General features: G+C 37.0%; 2 protein-coding genes across 8 annotated transcripts in view; one reads left to right on the top strand and one right to left on the bottom strand.

The window, feature by feature from the left end:
* Positions 1-15,728, top strand: part of FBXW11 (F-box and WD repeat domain containing 11) — a 137,798-nt gene that overhangs the window by 50,136 nt on the left and 71,934 nt on the right. The gene's annotated exons all lie outside the window — the stretch shown is intronic.
* LOC132363921 (heterogeneous nuclear ribonucleoproteins A2/B1-like) lies at positions 7,754-13,955 on the bottom strand. The gene is made up of 2 exons (XM_059919636.1): positions 13,918-13,955; positions 7,754-8,630 (listed from the first exon to the last, which is right to left on the bottom strand). Exons 1-2 carry the CDS (start codon positions 13,953-13,955, stop codon positions 7,754-7,756), a joined length of 915 nt encoding a protein of 304 aa, XP_059775619.1.

The raw sequence follows: 15,728 nt of genomic DNA, 5'->3' as shown, positions 1-15,728 counted from the left end.
TACTAAAATAAGATCTAATAATACTGGATATGCTTGGCCAAGAATAAAGGACTTGAGAGACATTTTCCAACTTCTTATTGAATTGCCTGGGTGCTCTGACTAGAATTCAAAATTGAGATTATTCAGTTTAGATGAGGTTATTCAGAAAATACAGAAAGTATAGAATCACCCATACATTTTGTACATTTTTACTGACTGCCTGCTGTGTGCCATGCACTGTGCTATGACCCGGTAGTACAGAGAACCAGCTGCCAATCTTTGTAGATAGATGGCATATGAAAACTGTTTACCCTAGTAAAGGAAGGTTCTTTCTACCCCATTCTCCCTTTAGAAAACCAGGAGTCGCTTACTGAAGTCCTTGTAAAATCTCTTATATTATAGCATGCTTCCATCTTTTTTAATTCGGAGTAAAAGGCAAATGTTAAATCCTTCATCTATAAGACAACAGGAAATGAAAAATTAAGGATTAGAGTAATGGTAACCAGAAGAAACCATCACCTAATTAATTTCAAAGTAAAAACTTTGCCAGAAGAAACATTTCCCAGAGGGATCTGGTAGAGTTCGCAGGAAAGAGACGGATGGATGAATCCCTGTCAACTAGTAGTGAATGGCTTGGGGAAGACACTGAGCCTGTAGTGTCCTCAGTCAGTACTGGTTTGAGATGTTTACTGAAGTCATCTGACAGTGGTGGTGAAAAAGGCACAAAACATTTCAGCACAATTTTTTCCTAGGGTTATGATCCCACAGTTCGAAGTGTTGGGTATTAGTTATTGCAAACCAGCCATTGAAAGATTTATTCTTATTGATTTTGAGACAATCTTGAGCTCAGTTGTAAGTACAGTACTAAGAACTTTTTGTTTCTCAAACTGTGTGAAAGTAAAGCTGACTGAATGCTCCGTCATGCTCTAGTGTTTTAGTGTGTATTTCTTACAAAGGAGGATGTTCTACATAATCATAATATGAGAATCAAATCAGTAAATTAACATTGGATACATCACTACCATCCAGTCCTCAGTCTCTTGAGTTTCATCAAAGGTCCAATAATGTCCTTTGTAGCAAAGGTATCCAGTTCAGAATGATAAGCCGCCTTTAGTTGTCATACTTCTTTAGTTTCTTTCAATCTGGAACATTTTCTCAGGCTTTCCTGGACTTGTGTGACCTTGGCACTTTTGAAGATTACAGATCAGTTATTTTGTAGTATGTCTGTCAATGGAGGTTTGTCTGTTTCCTTATGATTAAATTTAGTTTATACATCTTGGAAAGGAATATCACAGAAGTGACGCTGTGTTCTTTATCTTTGCATCTTATTAGGTAGTACATGATTTTGATTTCTCTTGTTACTAATGGTGGTCATCTTGATTATTTGAGGAAGGTGGTATCTAGGAGCTTTCTTCACTATAAAGTTACCCTTTTTCTCTCTGTAATTAAGTATTTTGTGGAGAGGTACTTTGAAACTGTATAAATGTCCTCTTTTCATTAGAATCTCAGTTTATTCACTTACAGACTTGTGGTTTCTTATTTTTTTCAGTGGGTTATAATCTGTTATTATGATTATGTATTTTGATGGTCAGATTGTTCAAAGCTTGGCCATTGCATGCCCTTTCAAGCTGGGTCCTGTATCCTTTTGATCTGTCCTCATAATTCTTTAAGCACTTCTTGCTTTCTGGGGCAAAAAAAATTTTCCAGGCTCATCTTGTATTTTCCCATAGTCAGCCCTGGAATTAGTCAATTCTGTAAGGAGCCTTGGTTTCTTTTTGTGAAGAATGGTATTTAGATCTGGTTGGTAAGTGTGCTTAGTGCTATTGGGATGTCATTGCTTCTATAGGCTCTCTCAGCCAACAGTGTTAGGTAATATATGTATAATTTTGTCTCTGTGAAAAAAACTCCCTCCTTTTCTATGTATTAAAAAACCACGAGTTCGCAGTGATAGTTCTAGTCCAGTCTTACAGATTTCATTCTAGTTTTCTAAGGTAGCCCTTTTCATATTTGTAACTCCCTTGTCTAACAGTGAGAAACAGTGACTCCTGTTTTCCACAGTATATTTACTCACTTGCTCAGTTCTAGAATGCATATTCAGTAGTTTTAGAATTGCTTACCTATATCACTGAAAAATAAATTTACTAACCATACTGAATATTTCTTTACAATTAACTTTTGTTTTTGGCTATATATTCTAACTGCTGAGTTCCAGAGTCACTTGGGTTAATTTTTTCCTCACCATTAAGTATGATTATGTTATTCAATTGAAATGTATTTAGGTTCGTTTGTTTCTGTTGATATTCCATCTCTCTCTCCCAATCGTTGTTGATTTTATTTTTTTGAGTATATAAAGCATGTATTGCGGTTCTAAGAGTAGAAACAATACAGAAAGGTCATCCTTTCTGTCCTGTTCCCATTCCTCTGTTCTTTCCATCCTGTTTCCATTGGGTAACCAATTTTTTTAGTTTCTGGTTTATCCTTCCTGGGTTTCTTTATGCACTAAGGAACAGGTACACACATGTATATTTTCTTATTTCTGTTTATTTCTTATGCAAAGGGTAGTATATAGGTAGATACTATTTTGCACTTTGCTTTTTTCACCTAAAAATGTACCCTGAAAATTAGTCTGTATTAGCCCATAGAGGCCTTTCTTATTCTTGCATAAGGCTGCATACTGTGTGTTGATACACCATAGTATATTCGGCTAGAATCTTATGTATGAGCATGCAGGTTGTTTTGTTTTTGTTTTTTTTTTAAATTGCAAACAGGGCTCCAGTGCATATGTTTACCTTGTGCATATGTGTTTTCATAGTATTTAATTATAGTGTATCTTCAGGGAAAATTCCTAGAAATGTGTTACTGGATCAAAAGGGATGAATTGGGAAATTGGGATTGACATATATACACTAATATGTATTAAAAAGATAACTAATAAGAACCTGCTGTATAAAAAAGTTAAATAAAATAAAATTCAAAAAAAGAACCCCCCAAAAAACCAAAAATGAACAAACAAAAAAAAAGGTTGATACAGGATCAAAGGTAATGCCGGATGAAAACATCAAGCTACTTACGTATTTTTGTTAGATATTGCCAAATTCTCCTCCAGAAGGGTTGTACACATTTGCCTTCCCACCAGAAGTATATGAGAGTGCCTGTTTCCTTACTCTTTTACTGACAGAATGTCTTGTCATACTTGTGAATATTTGCCAGTGTTAGGTGAGAAATGTGTAGCTTTAATTTGCATCTCTTTAATTATGAGTAAGTCTGAACATCTTTTCTTGTTTAAGGGTTGTTTTTATATCTTTTAAAAAGTCTGTCCATGTCCTTTCCTCATTTTCCTATTGGGATTTTGGTAATTTTTATCCCCCTCAATTTAAAAGAAAAATTTAGGTATATAAGTCCTTTTACCTGTGACATACGTTGTAAATATTTTTTCCAGTGTTCTAATTTTATCTTTTTCCAAATGGCTTACCAGTTGTCCCAGCACTTATTAAAAAGTTCTGCAGTTTAGCAAATGCAAACTAATATAGAATGCATAAACAACAAGGTCCTACTGTATAGCACAGGGAACTATATTCAATATCCTATGATTAAACCATAATGGAAAAGAATATAAAAAAGAATGTATTACATATGTATAACTGAATCACTTTGCTGTACAGCAGAAACCAACACAACACTGAAGTTCCCCAGTGATTTGAGAAGCCACTTTTATCATGTACTAAATTTCCATATGTACCTGGGTCTATTTCTGAACATTTTATTCCATTAGGCCAGGATGTGGCAAACTATGGCCCTCTGGCCAAACCCAGCCCTATTTTTGTAAGTAACGTTATATTGGATCACAGCCCCACTCGTTTATTTACTTATCGTCTATGGCTGCATTTGTGCTACAACAGAAGAGTCAAGTAGTTGTGACAGAAACTGTGAGGCTTGCAAAGCTTGAAATATTCACCTCTCACCCTTTACAGAAGCTTGCTGACCCCTACATCAGGGTAATTATCTATGCATATGCCATAAAAGAACCTTGTTTTTAGCTAGAGAGACTTAACAGTATGTTTAAATGTCTGGTGGGGCTAATCGCACCTTGTAGCTTTTCTTTTTGCATGTTGTTTTCTGAGTATTCTTATAAGTTTTTCCACATGAATTTGAGTACCAACTTGTCTGGCTCCACAAGAAGCTTTTTATGTGATACTGGGGTGTTTTAAAATTATAAATTAGGGTGAACTGTTATCTTTATAATGTTGAGTTGTCTTATCCAAGAACTAGTTTTGAAGAAAAGAATAGAGAAACTTATCAAAGAACCAAGCCACAAAAATGCATCAGACCAACATGGTTTCACAGGGCAATTCTACCAAATCTTCAAAGCATGTGTAGGCCAGAAGCTTCATAAATTGCTTCATAGCATTGATTTTGAAAGAAAACATTTCTTCTGGGGGGAGTTATTTCTAGTTTTATATCTTTTTGATCAGAGGCTATTATTATCTGATTTTTTTTCTTTTGTAGAACTTATTTCTTTGTGATCAAATATATGATGAGTCTTCATAAATATTTCATGTGTGCTTGAAAAACAGATTAGTCTATTTATAGGGTGTAAGGTTTGATATCTCTAATATTTGCCTTCTTGATTATGTTTATTCTTCTGAACTTTATTTTTTGGTCCTCTTGATCTGCTTTGTATTGGGAGTAGTGTGTATTAGTGTATTTTTAATCCATGTCTCTTTGCATATCTTTTAGTTTCTTCTCATGATGTGTTGTTTTCTTTGCTCTTTTATTTTTGAAATTTCTATTTAAACTTAGAAAGGTGTATATTTTTGTTCTATTGATTACCCTTTACTTACAACTTTTAAAATGCTTGTAATTCTTGGGATTTTATTTAATATTTTATTAACAAGTTTATCCTTTTTAATGGAATTCTTTAACTGCCACCTGTTCACTGTACAACAGTCAGGACTTGTTCTTTCCTCTTCTGATCCCTTCTCCTTTTAAGCTGCATTATTTCTACTTTTCAGAATGTATCACATGTTCTTCAGCCCTCATCATCTTCATCTTTGTTTTATTCTTATATCCATACTGTAATTATTTTAAAATGTTTACCATTAATCTTTTTTTTTTTTTTTTTTTTTTTTTACCATTAATCTTTTTGCTAAAGTTTTCTGAGTCATCTCTTGGTTGCTCAAGGATACAGAATTCCCTGACCTGTTACCTGTTTAAAACTATTTTCCTATTGTCTTTGGTTAGAAAATCTTTATCTTACACTTTCTTTTCTACTGTTTTTGGAAAATGCTGTTCCACTGATGTGTTGCTTGGTACATTGTTTTTAAGATATTTGATGCCAGTCTAATTCATGCTCTTTCTCTTGTAAGTTTTCTTTTAATTTAAAAAAATTTTTGGACTGGAGACTGAGAAATTTTTTCTTTATCTTAAAGTCTAATAATTTTACTAGGGTATCTCTAGGAGTTTAATGCTGTGGGCCAATTTTCCCTAGTATCTGGAGACCCTGTTAACATACAGTTCAGATTTCCTTTTATTTCTGGAAAGTTTTCTTGAATTATAGTGTTACCAACCAAACTTGGGTCCACCCACCTGCACGCAGTAAAGCCAGTCTGTTGACACCAGGTTATGGTGAAAGAAAGTGCAGCGTTTATTGCAGGGCACCAAGCAAGGAGTCCAGGACAGCTAGTACTCAAAACACCTGAACTCCCCAGTGGGTTTCAGGAAAACCCTTTTAAAGGCAAGGTGAGGGAGAGGAGTCCCAGGGTATGTGGTCAGCTCATGCATAGTTCTTTGGTTGATGGTGCGGTAACAGGGCCGTGTCACAGGGGTGAACATTATCAGTTCTTAGCCTCTAGTAGGCCTGTGGGGGCTGTGTGCTCATGGTCAGCAAGTAGTTAATGTTTTCCATTTGGTGGGCGTTTTAACATCTGTAAGACAGCTCAGGAAATGATACTAGTATCTTAGGTACTTCAGAGAGAAGCTAAAGCAGAGGATATTGGGGAGGGGTCTGTCCCTGAAAGGTTTCCTCTTTTTCTTCCATTTCAGCTGCTTCTCTGTCCTGTTTTGTTTCTTTCTTTATCTCACTTTCATTCTCTTAGATTATTTTTCTGCTTTTCTTTAATGCCTATTATTACATTTTTCATTTGAATTTATCATTTGGGGGCATTGTAATTTACTTTCATTTCTATTATAATCTTGATTTTATTTCTTTCCTGAGTTAAATCTTGTTTCATTTCTTTCTGCTTTTGGTATGTTTTCCTTCTTGAGTTTTGACTTTCTGATTCAAGGCATTTAAAAAATAACATCAAATATTTGTTGAAGCATATTGAGTTCAGTTTGGAGTACTCTTTTCAGGCACATTCCATAAGCGCAGTATGCCATAATGCACTAAGGCATACGTAGTATATAATAAATTTACTTTTCTTATGTATAACTAGAATGATAGTATCTATGTACTATCCTTAGGAAAATTAAGTGAACAATTACCAAAATCACTCTCAGTAGGGCTTAATTATCTTGTAGAACCCCAGTTAGGAAATACTGATTTGAGGTTTTCATTTTCTTCTGCCCCTCCCTGTCCTTTCTTCTTTTATGTGTGGGGATTTCATTAGCTGAATTTTTGTGTGTGTGTAGATAAAGATTTGCTTATGTCACTACATTTTGGGGGGCAGGACTGGCAGTTTGAGGTTAATTTTATGAGTCCTAGTTTAAGAACATCTTCTGTCAGTGTAACAAAACATAGTTTCTTTCTTTCTTTCTTTTTTTGGCTGCGCCACACGGCATGTGGGATCTTATTTCCCAGACCAGGGATCGAACCCGCGTCACCTTCAATGGAAGCACAGAGTCTTAACCACTGGATCGCCAGGGAGGTCCCCAAAACATAGTTTCTTTACTGGGTGTCTTGTTTTGGGGTAGGGAGCAGGAGATTGAGGAGGAAGGGCTTTGCATCCTTTGAATGTTTCAAAAAATTCTTTAATCTTGCAGGATTTTAAAATCTCTCCCCTGCCATTTCTTTTTCCCTTAATTGTATGGTTTCCAAAAGACAACTGGCTTTTCCTTTCCTTTTTTTTTTTTTTTTTTTTAATTAATAAACTTAATTTTTTAGGGCAGTTTTATCCTGAAACTGAGTAGAAAGTATAGAGGGTTCCCAGTTCCCATATATCTCTCTTTTTATTTTTTTCCTTTAGAATTATTTTATTAAATCGTAAATGTACAACAGCTTCTTAACTCTACACACAGACTTAAATTTTTTTAAAGGAAAAACGTTACGTCTTATTACACCATGATCCTGGCTAGTAGCTTTTCAAAACGTTGAGAAAAATCTTAAAAAAGGTTTCACGTCACCTGAAACTTACAAATTTAACATTATGAAGGAATGCTTCTACACTCTTACAAAGACCACTAGAAAGAAACAATTAAAGAGCTAAGAAACTGTCTCAAAGGCTTTTTTTTTTTTTACAGTCCTTCCTCTACAGTAAGGTAATGTTATTAAATAATCCAATCCATTCACAAAATGGTTCTCTGCATCTGCTCTGGTGTCTTCTGCCTTATCACTGCGTATTTATGCATGACTGAGATAAGAGTTTCCTTAACATTGTTACTTCGGTAACCTGAAGCTGTTCTGTTACCTCTGGGCTCTCATCCTCTCCTATTTATACAGTGAAGCCCATGGTAAATAGGAAGAAGCCCAATATTGGCTTCTCCCTCCATAACCCCCACTTCCCCCACTGCCTCCTGGACCATAGTTTCCTCCACCATATGGTCCCCCATGTTCCTGCTACCACCAAAGTTTCCACTCTTCGTAGTTAGAAGGTTGCTGGTTATAATTTCCACTTCCATAATTTCCTCCTCCATAGTTGTCATAACCACCTCCGTAGCCCCCACCCTGGTTGCCATATCCAGGTCCTCCACCACCATATCCTCCTCTTCCTCGTCCATAACCAGGGCTACCTTCAAAATTGCCACCTCCAGGCCCTCCTCCATACCCATTATAGCCATCCCCAAATCCACGACCACTTCCATATCCATCAGATCCTCCTCTGGAGTTACTTCCTGGTCCTGGTCCAAAATTTCCACCACCACCACCACCACGAGAATCTCCAAAACCAAAGTGGCCTCCTGTTCCACTTTTAGAACTTTGGACTTCCTGCATTCCTTGTCTAGACAAAGCCTTTCTTACTTCTGCATTATGACCATTGATAGTATGGTATTTCTGCAACACAGTCTTATCCACAGGATCACAGTCATCAAAAGTAACAAACCCAAAGCCTCTTTTCTTTCCAGACTGCCTATCAGTAATGATCTCAATGGTCTCAATTTTTCCATATTCCTCAAAGTAATCTCTAAGATGATGTTCCTCAGTGTCTTCTTTAATTCCACCTACAGATAGCTTCTTCACAGTGACATGAGCCCCTGGCTTTCCAGAGTCCTCTCTTGCAACAGCACATTTTGGCTCAACTACTCTCCCATCAGTTGAATGCCGTCTTGCAGCCATGGCGGCATCAACCTCAGCCATGGATGAAAAAGTTACAAAACCAAAGCCTCTTGATCTTTTGCTTGCAGGATCCCTCTTTACCACACGGTCTGTAAGTTTTCCCCATTGCTCGTAGTAGTTCCTCAAACCTTCTTCTGTAGTTTCAAAGCTCAAGCCACAATAAAGAGTTTATGGAGATCAAGCCTCTTAGATAGCCTCAACCACCAGAGGGCAGACAACAGAAGCAAGAAAAACTATAATCCTGCAGCCTGTGGACCAAAAACCACAGTTACAGAAAGATAGAGAAGATGAAAAGGCAGAGGGCTATGTCCCAGATGAAGGAACAAGATAAAACCCCAGAAAAACAACTAAATGAAGTGGAGATAGGCAACCTTCCAGAAAAAGAATTCAGAATAATGATAGTGAAGATGATCCAGGACCTCGGAATAAGAATGGAGGCAAAGATTGAGAAGATGCAAGAAATGATTAACAAAGACCTAGAAGAATTAAAGAACAAACAAACAGAGATGACCAATACAATAACTGAAATGAAAACTACACTAGAAGGAATCAATAGCAGAATAACTGAGGCAGAAGAACGGATAAGTGACCTGGAAGACAGAATGATGGAATTCACTGCTGCAGAACAGACTAAAGAAAAAAGAATGAAAAGAAATGAAGACAGCCTAAGAGACCTCTGGGACAACATTAAACGCAACAACATTCGCATTATAGGGGTCCCAGAAGGAGAAGAGAGAGAGAAAGGACCAGAGAAAATATTTGAAGAGATTATAGTCGAAAACTTCCCTAACATGGGAAAGGAAATAGCCACCCAAGTCCAGGAAGCACAGAGAGTCCCAGGCAGGATAAACCCAAGGAGAAACACGCCGAGACACATAGTAATCAAAGTGGCAAAAATTAAAGACAAAGAAAAATTATTGAAAGCAGCAAGGGAAAAACGACAAATAACATACAAGGGAACTCCCATAAGGTTAACAGCTGATTTCTCAGCAGAAACTCTGCAAGCCAGAAGGGAGTGGCAGGATATACTTAAAGTGATGAAAGGGAAGAACCTACAACCAAGATTACTCTACCCGGCAAGGATCTCATTTAGATTTGATGGAGAAATCAAAAGCTTTACAGACAAGCAAAAGCTAAGAGAATTCAGCACCACCAAACCAGCTCTACAACAAATGCTAAAGGAACTTCTCTAAGTGGGAAACACAAGAGAAGAAAAGGACCTACAAAAACAAACCCAAAACAATTAAGAAAATGGTCATAGGAACATACATATCGATTATTACCTTAAACGTGAATGGATTAAATGCCCCAACCAAAAGACATAGACTGGCTGAATGGATACAAAAACAAGACCCATATATATGCTGTCTACAAGAGACCCACTTTAGACCTAGGGACACATACAGACTGAAAGTGAGGGGATGGAAAAAGATATTCCATGCAAATGGAAATCAAAAGAAAGCTGGAGTAGCTATACTCATATCAGATAAAATAGACTTTAAAATAAAGAATGTTACAAAAGACAAGGAAGGACACTACATAATGATCCAGGGATCAATCCAAGAAGAAGATATAACAATTATAAATATATATGCACCCAACATAGGAGCACCTCAATACATAAGGCAACTGCTAACAGCTATAAAAGAGGAAATCGACAGTAACACAATAATAGTGGGGGACTTTAACACCTCACTTACACCAATGGACAGATCATCCAAAATGAAAATAAATAAGGAAACAGAAGCTTTAAATGACACAATAGACCAGATAGATTTAATTGATATATATCGGACATTCCATCCAAAAACAGCAGATTACACGTTCTTCTCAAGTGCGCACGGAACATTCTCCAAGATAGATCACATCTTGGGTCACAAATCAAGCCTCAGTAAATTTAAGAAAATTGAAATCATATCAAGCATCTTTTCTGACCACAACGCTATGAGATTAGAAATGAATTACAGGGAAAAAAACGTAAAAAGGACAAACACATGGAGGCTAAACAATACGTTACTAAATAACCAAGAGATCACTGAAGAAATCAAAGAGGAAATCAAAAAATACCTAGAGACAAATGACAATGAAAACACGACGACCCAAAACCTATGGGATGCAGCAAAAGCAGTTCTAAGAGGGAAGTTTATAGCTATACAAGCCTACCTAAAGAAACAAGAAAAAGCTCAAGTAAACAATCTAACCTTACACTTAAAGAAACTAGAGAAAGAAGAACAAACAAAACCCAAAGTTAGCAGAAGGAAAGAAATCATAAAGATCAGAGCAGAAATAAATGAAATAGAAACAAAGAAAACAATAGCAAAGATCAATAAAACTAAAAGTTGGTTCTTTGAGAAGATAAACAAAATTGATAAGCCTTTAGCCAGACTCATCAAGAAAAAGAGGGAGAGGACTCAAATCAATAAAATCAGAAATGAAAAAGGAGAAGTTACAACAGACACTGCAGAAATACAAAGCATCCTAAGAGACTACTACAAGCAACTTTATGCCAATAAAATGGACAACCTGGAAGAAATGGACAAATTCTTAGAAAGGTATAACCTTCCAAGACTGAACCAGGAAGAAATAGAAAATATGAACAGACCAATCACAAGTAATGAAATTGAAACTGTGATTAAAAATCTTCCAACAAACAAAAGTCCAGGACCAGACGGCTTCACAGGTGAATTCTATCAAACATTTAGAGAAGAGCTAACACCCATCCTTCTCAAACTCTTCCAAAAAATTGCAGAGGAAGGAACACTCCCAAACTCATTCTATGAGGCCACCATCACCCTGATACCAAAACCAGACAAAGACACTACGAAAAAAGAAAATTACAGACCAATATCACTGATGAATATAGATGCAAAAATCCTCAACAAAATACTAGCAAACAGAATCCAACAACACATTAAAAGGATCATACACCACGATCAAGTGGGATTTATCCCAGGGATGCAAGGATTCTTCAATATACGCAAATCAATCAATGTGATACACCATATTAACAAATTGAAGAATAAAAACCATATGATCATCTCAATAGATGCAGAAAAAGCTTTTGACAAAATTCAACACCCATTTCTGATAAAAACTCTCCAGAAAGTGGGCATAGAGGGAACCTACCTCAACATAATAAAGGCCATATATGACAAACCCACAGCAAACATCATTCTCAATGGTGAAAAACTGAAAGCATTTCCTCTAAGATCAGGAACGAGACAAGGATGTCCACTCTCACCACTATTATTCAACATAGTTTTGGAAGTCCTAGCCACGGCAATCAGAGAAGAAAAAGAAATAAAAGGAATACAAATTGGAAAAGAAGAAGTAAAACTGTCACTGTTTGCGGATGACATGATACTATACATAGAGAATCCTAAAACTGCCACCAGAAAACTGCTAGAGCTAATTAATGAATATGGTAAAGTTGCAGGATACAAAATTAATGCACAGAAATCTCTTGCATTCCTATACACTAATGATGAAAAATCTGAAAGAGAAATTATGGAAACACTCCCATTTACCATTGCAACAAAAAGAATAAAATACCTAGGAATAAACCTACCTAGGGAGACAAAAGACCTGTATGCAGAAAACTATAAGACACTGATGAAAGAAATTAAAGATGATACCAACAGATGGAGAGATATACCATGTTCTTGGATTGGAAGAATCAACATTGTGAAAATGAGTATACTACCCAAAGCAATCTACAGATTCAATGCAATCCCTATCAAATTACCAATGGCATTTTTTACTGAGCTAGAACAAATCATCTTAAAATTTGTATGGAGACACAAAAGACCCCGAATAGGCAAAGCAGTCTTGAGGCAAAAAAATGGAGCTGGAGGAATCAGACTCCCTGACTTCAGACTATACTACAAAGCTACAGTAATCAAGACAATATGGTACTGGCACAAAAACAGAAACATAGATCAATGGAACAAGATAGAAAGCCCAGACATTAACCCACGCACCTATGGTCAACTAATCTATGACAAAGGAGGCAAGGATATACAATGGAGAAAAGACAGTCTCTTCAATAAGTGGTGCTGGGAAAACTGGACAGCTACATGTAAAAGAATGAAATTAGAATACTCCCTAACACCATACACAAAAATAAACTCAAAATGGATTAGAGACCTAAATATAAGACTGGACACTATAAAACTCTTAGAGGAAAACATAGGAAGAACACTCTTTGACATAAATCACAGCAAGATCTTTTTTGATCCACCTCCTAGAGTAATGGAAATAAAAACAAAAATAAACAAGTGGGACCTAATGAAACTTCAAAGCTTTTGCACAGCAAAGGAAACCATAAACAAGACGAAAAGACAACCCTCAGAATGGGAGAAAATATTTGCAAATGAATCAACGGACAAAGGATTAATCTCCAAAATATATAAACAGCTCATTCAGCTCAATATCAAAGAAACAAACACCCCAATCCAAAAATGGGCAGAAGACCTAAATAGACATTTCTCCAAAGAAGACATACAGATGGCCACGAAGCACATGAAAAGATGCTCAACATCACTAATTATTAGAGAAATGCAAATCAAAACTACAATGAGGTATCACCTCACTCCTGTTAGAATGGGCATCATCAGAAAATCTACAAACAACAAATGCTGGAGAGGGTGTGGTGAAAAGGGAACCCTCTTGCACTGTTGGTGGGAATGTAAATTGATACAGCCACTATGGAGAACAATACGGAGGTTCCTTAAAAAACTAAAAATAGAATTACCATATGACCCAGCAATCCCACTACTGGGCATATACCCAGAGAAAACCGTAATTCAAAAAGACACATGCACCCCAATGTTCATTGCAGCACTATTTACAATAGCCAGGTCATGGAAGCAACCTAAATGCCCATCAACAGACGAATGGATAAAGAAGATGTGGTACATATATACAATGGAATATTACTCAGCCATAAAAAGGAACGAAATTGAGTCATTTGTTGAGACGTGGATGGATCTAGAGACTGTCATACAGAGTGAAGTAAGTCAGAAAGAGAAAAACAAATATCGTATATTAATGCATGTATGCGGAACCTAGAAAAATGGTACAGATGAGCCAGTTTGCAGGGCAGAAGTTGAGACACAGATGTAGAGAATGGACATATGGACACCAAGGGGGGAAAACTGCGGTGGGGTGGGGATGGTGGTGTGCTGAATTGGGCGATTGGGATTGACATGTATACACTGATGTGTATAAAACTGATGCCTAATAAGAACCTGCAGTATAAAAAAACAAACAAAACAACTAATACTAAACTTTCATTGGGTTATTTATATGGAAATATGTTAATATAAATGTTTCAGACATTACATGAAATTTCTAAAAATCTTATATTTGTATTTGTATGGAAATATGTATGGAAATATGTTAATATAAATGTTTCAGACATTACATGAAAAAAAAAAAAAAAAAAAAAAAAGAGTTTATGGAATTGTTCCTTTTCTCTCTCCATCGCGGACTCAGTTGCTTCAGCCTGATTGGCCACAGCCGAGGGAGATGAGAGAGATCTCCGCGGACGAACACGAACTGGCCTTGTCCTGGCGCTGTAGTGAGAACTGCCGCAGCTTGGGAAACAGCACCGCTAGGAGCACCTCCACTTGCGACCCGGCGCTGCTGCCACTGCCGCTTGAGCCGCTGCCGCCACTTTTCTAGAACCTTACCCGTGACTAACGCGTCTTCCCTACGTCAGGCTGTTGCGTACCCATGTATCTCTTGTCCTTACACAGGCGCGACCTCCCCAACTATTGACATCCTGCACCCGAGTGGTATATTTGTTACAATCCATGGACCTACACCATCATCGGTTTTAACACATGTATAATAACATGAATCTACCATTATAGTGCCATACAGAATAGTTGCACTGCCCTAAAAATCCTCTGTGCCCTGCCTATTCTTCCCTCTCTCCTGCTAACCCCTGGCAACCACTATTATTTTTACTGTCTCCATAGTTTTACCTTTTCCAGAATGTCATATAACGGGAATCATATAGTATGTAGCCATTTCACATAGGCTTTTTTCACTTACTAATACTTATCTGAGTTTCTTTCATGTCTTTTTATGGCTTGAAAGCTCCTTTCTGTTTAGTGCCAAATAATATTTCATTGTCTGTCTATATCACAGTTTATCCATTCACCTACGGAAGGACATCCTGGTTGCTTCCAAATTTTGGCTATTATCAATAAAGCCGCTGTAAACATCACTGAGCAGGTTTTTGTGTGGACATAAGTTTTCAATTTATTTGGGTAAATACCGAAAAGCGTGATGCTGGATCGGATAAGAGTATGTTTAGTTTTGTAAGAAACTGCTGAATTTCCAAAGTAGTTGTACCATTTTGCATTCCCGTTAGTAGTGAATGAGAATTCCTGTTGCTCCACATCCTCACCAGCATTTGGTGTTGTCCATGTTTTGGATTTTGGCCATTCTGATAGGTGTGTAGTGGTGTCTCATTGTTTTAATTTGATATATGATGACATATGATGTGAACATCTTTTCATATGCTTACTGCCATTTGTATATATTCTTTGCTGAGGTGTCTGTTCATGTCTTGCCCATTTTAAAATTTGCAGTGTTCATCTTATTATTAAGTTTTAAGGGGGTTTTTTTTGTATTATTTTGGCTAACGGTCCTTTATCAGATTTGTCTTTTGAAAATATTTTCTTCCAGTCTGTGGCTTCTCTCTCTCTTTTTTTTTTTTCATTCTCTTTTGATATTGTCTTTCACAGAGCAGAAGTTTTTAATTTTAATGAAGTCCAGCTTATCAATTATTTCTTTTTTTTTTTTTTTTTTTTTTTTTTTTTTTTTTTTTTTTTATTTTATTTTATTTATTTATTTATTTTTGGCTGTGTTGGGTCTTCGTTGCTGTGCACATGGGCTTTCTCTAGTTGTGGTGAGGGGGGGCTACTCATTGTTGCAGTGCGCGGGCTTCTCATTGCGGTGGCTTCTCCTGTTGCAGAGCACAGGCTCCAGGCGCACGGGCCTCAGTAGTTGTGGCACGTGAGCTCAGTAGTTGTGGGTCTCCAGCTCTAGAGTGCAGGCTCAGTAGTTGTGGCACACAGGCTTAGTTGCTCTGCGGCATGTGGGATCTTCCCGGACCAGGGCTCGAACCCGTGTCCCCTGCATTGCCAGGCGGATTCTTAATCACTGCGCCACCAGGGAAGCCCAATCAATTATTTCTTTCATGGACTGTGCCTTTGGTGTTGTATCTAAAAAGTCATCACTATAC

Source organism: Balaenoptera ricei, chromosome 3 (assembly GCF_028023285.1).
Source record: "Balaenoptera ricei isolate mBalRic1 chromosome 3, mBalRic1.hap2, whole genome shotgun sequence".
Lineage (NCBI taxonomy): Eukaryota > Metazoa > Chordata > Mammalia > Artiodactyla > Balaenopteridae > Balaenoptera > Balaenoptera ricei.
The sequence above is the reverse complement of the archived record's forward strand: the minus strand, read 5'-3'. Positions and strand labels throughout refer to the sequence as shown.

Excerpts from the sequence above, each read along its gene's own strand:
- LOC132363921 (XM_059919636.1), bottom strand. The coding sequence starts at position 13,955 with ATGGAGAGAGAAAAGGAACAATTCCATAAACTCTTTTT. Across the intron at positions 8,631-13,917 it reads CAATTCCATAAACTCTTTTT|TTGTGGCTTGAGCTTTGAAA; the intron begins TTTTTTTTTTTT and ends ATAAACTCTTTA.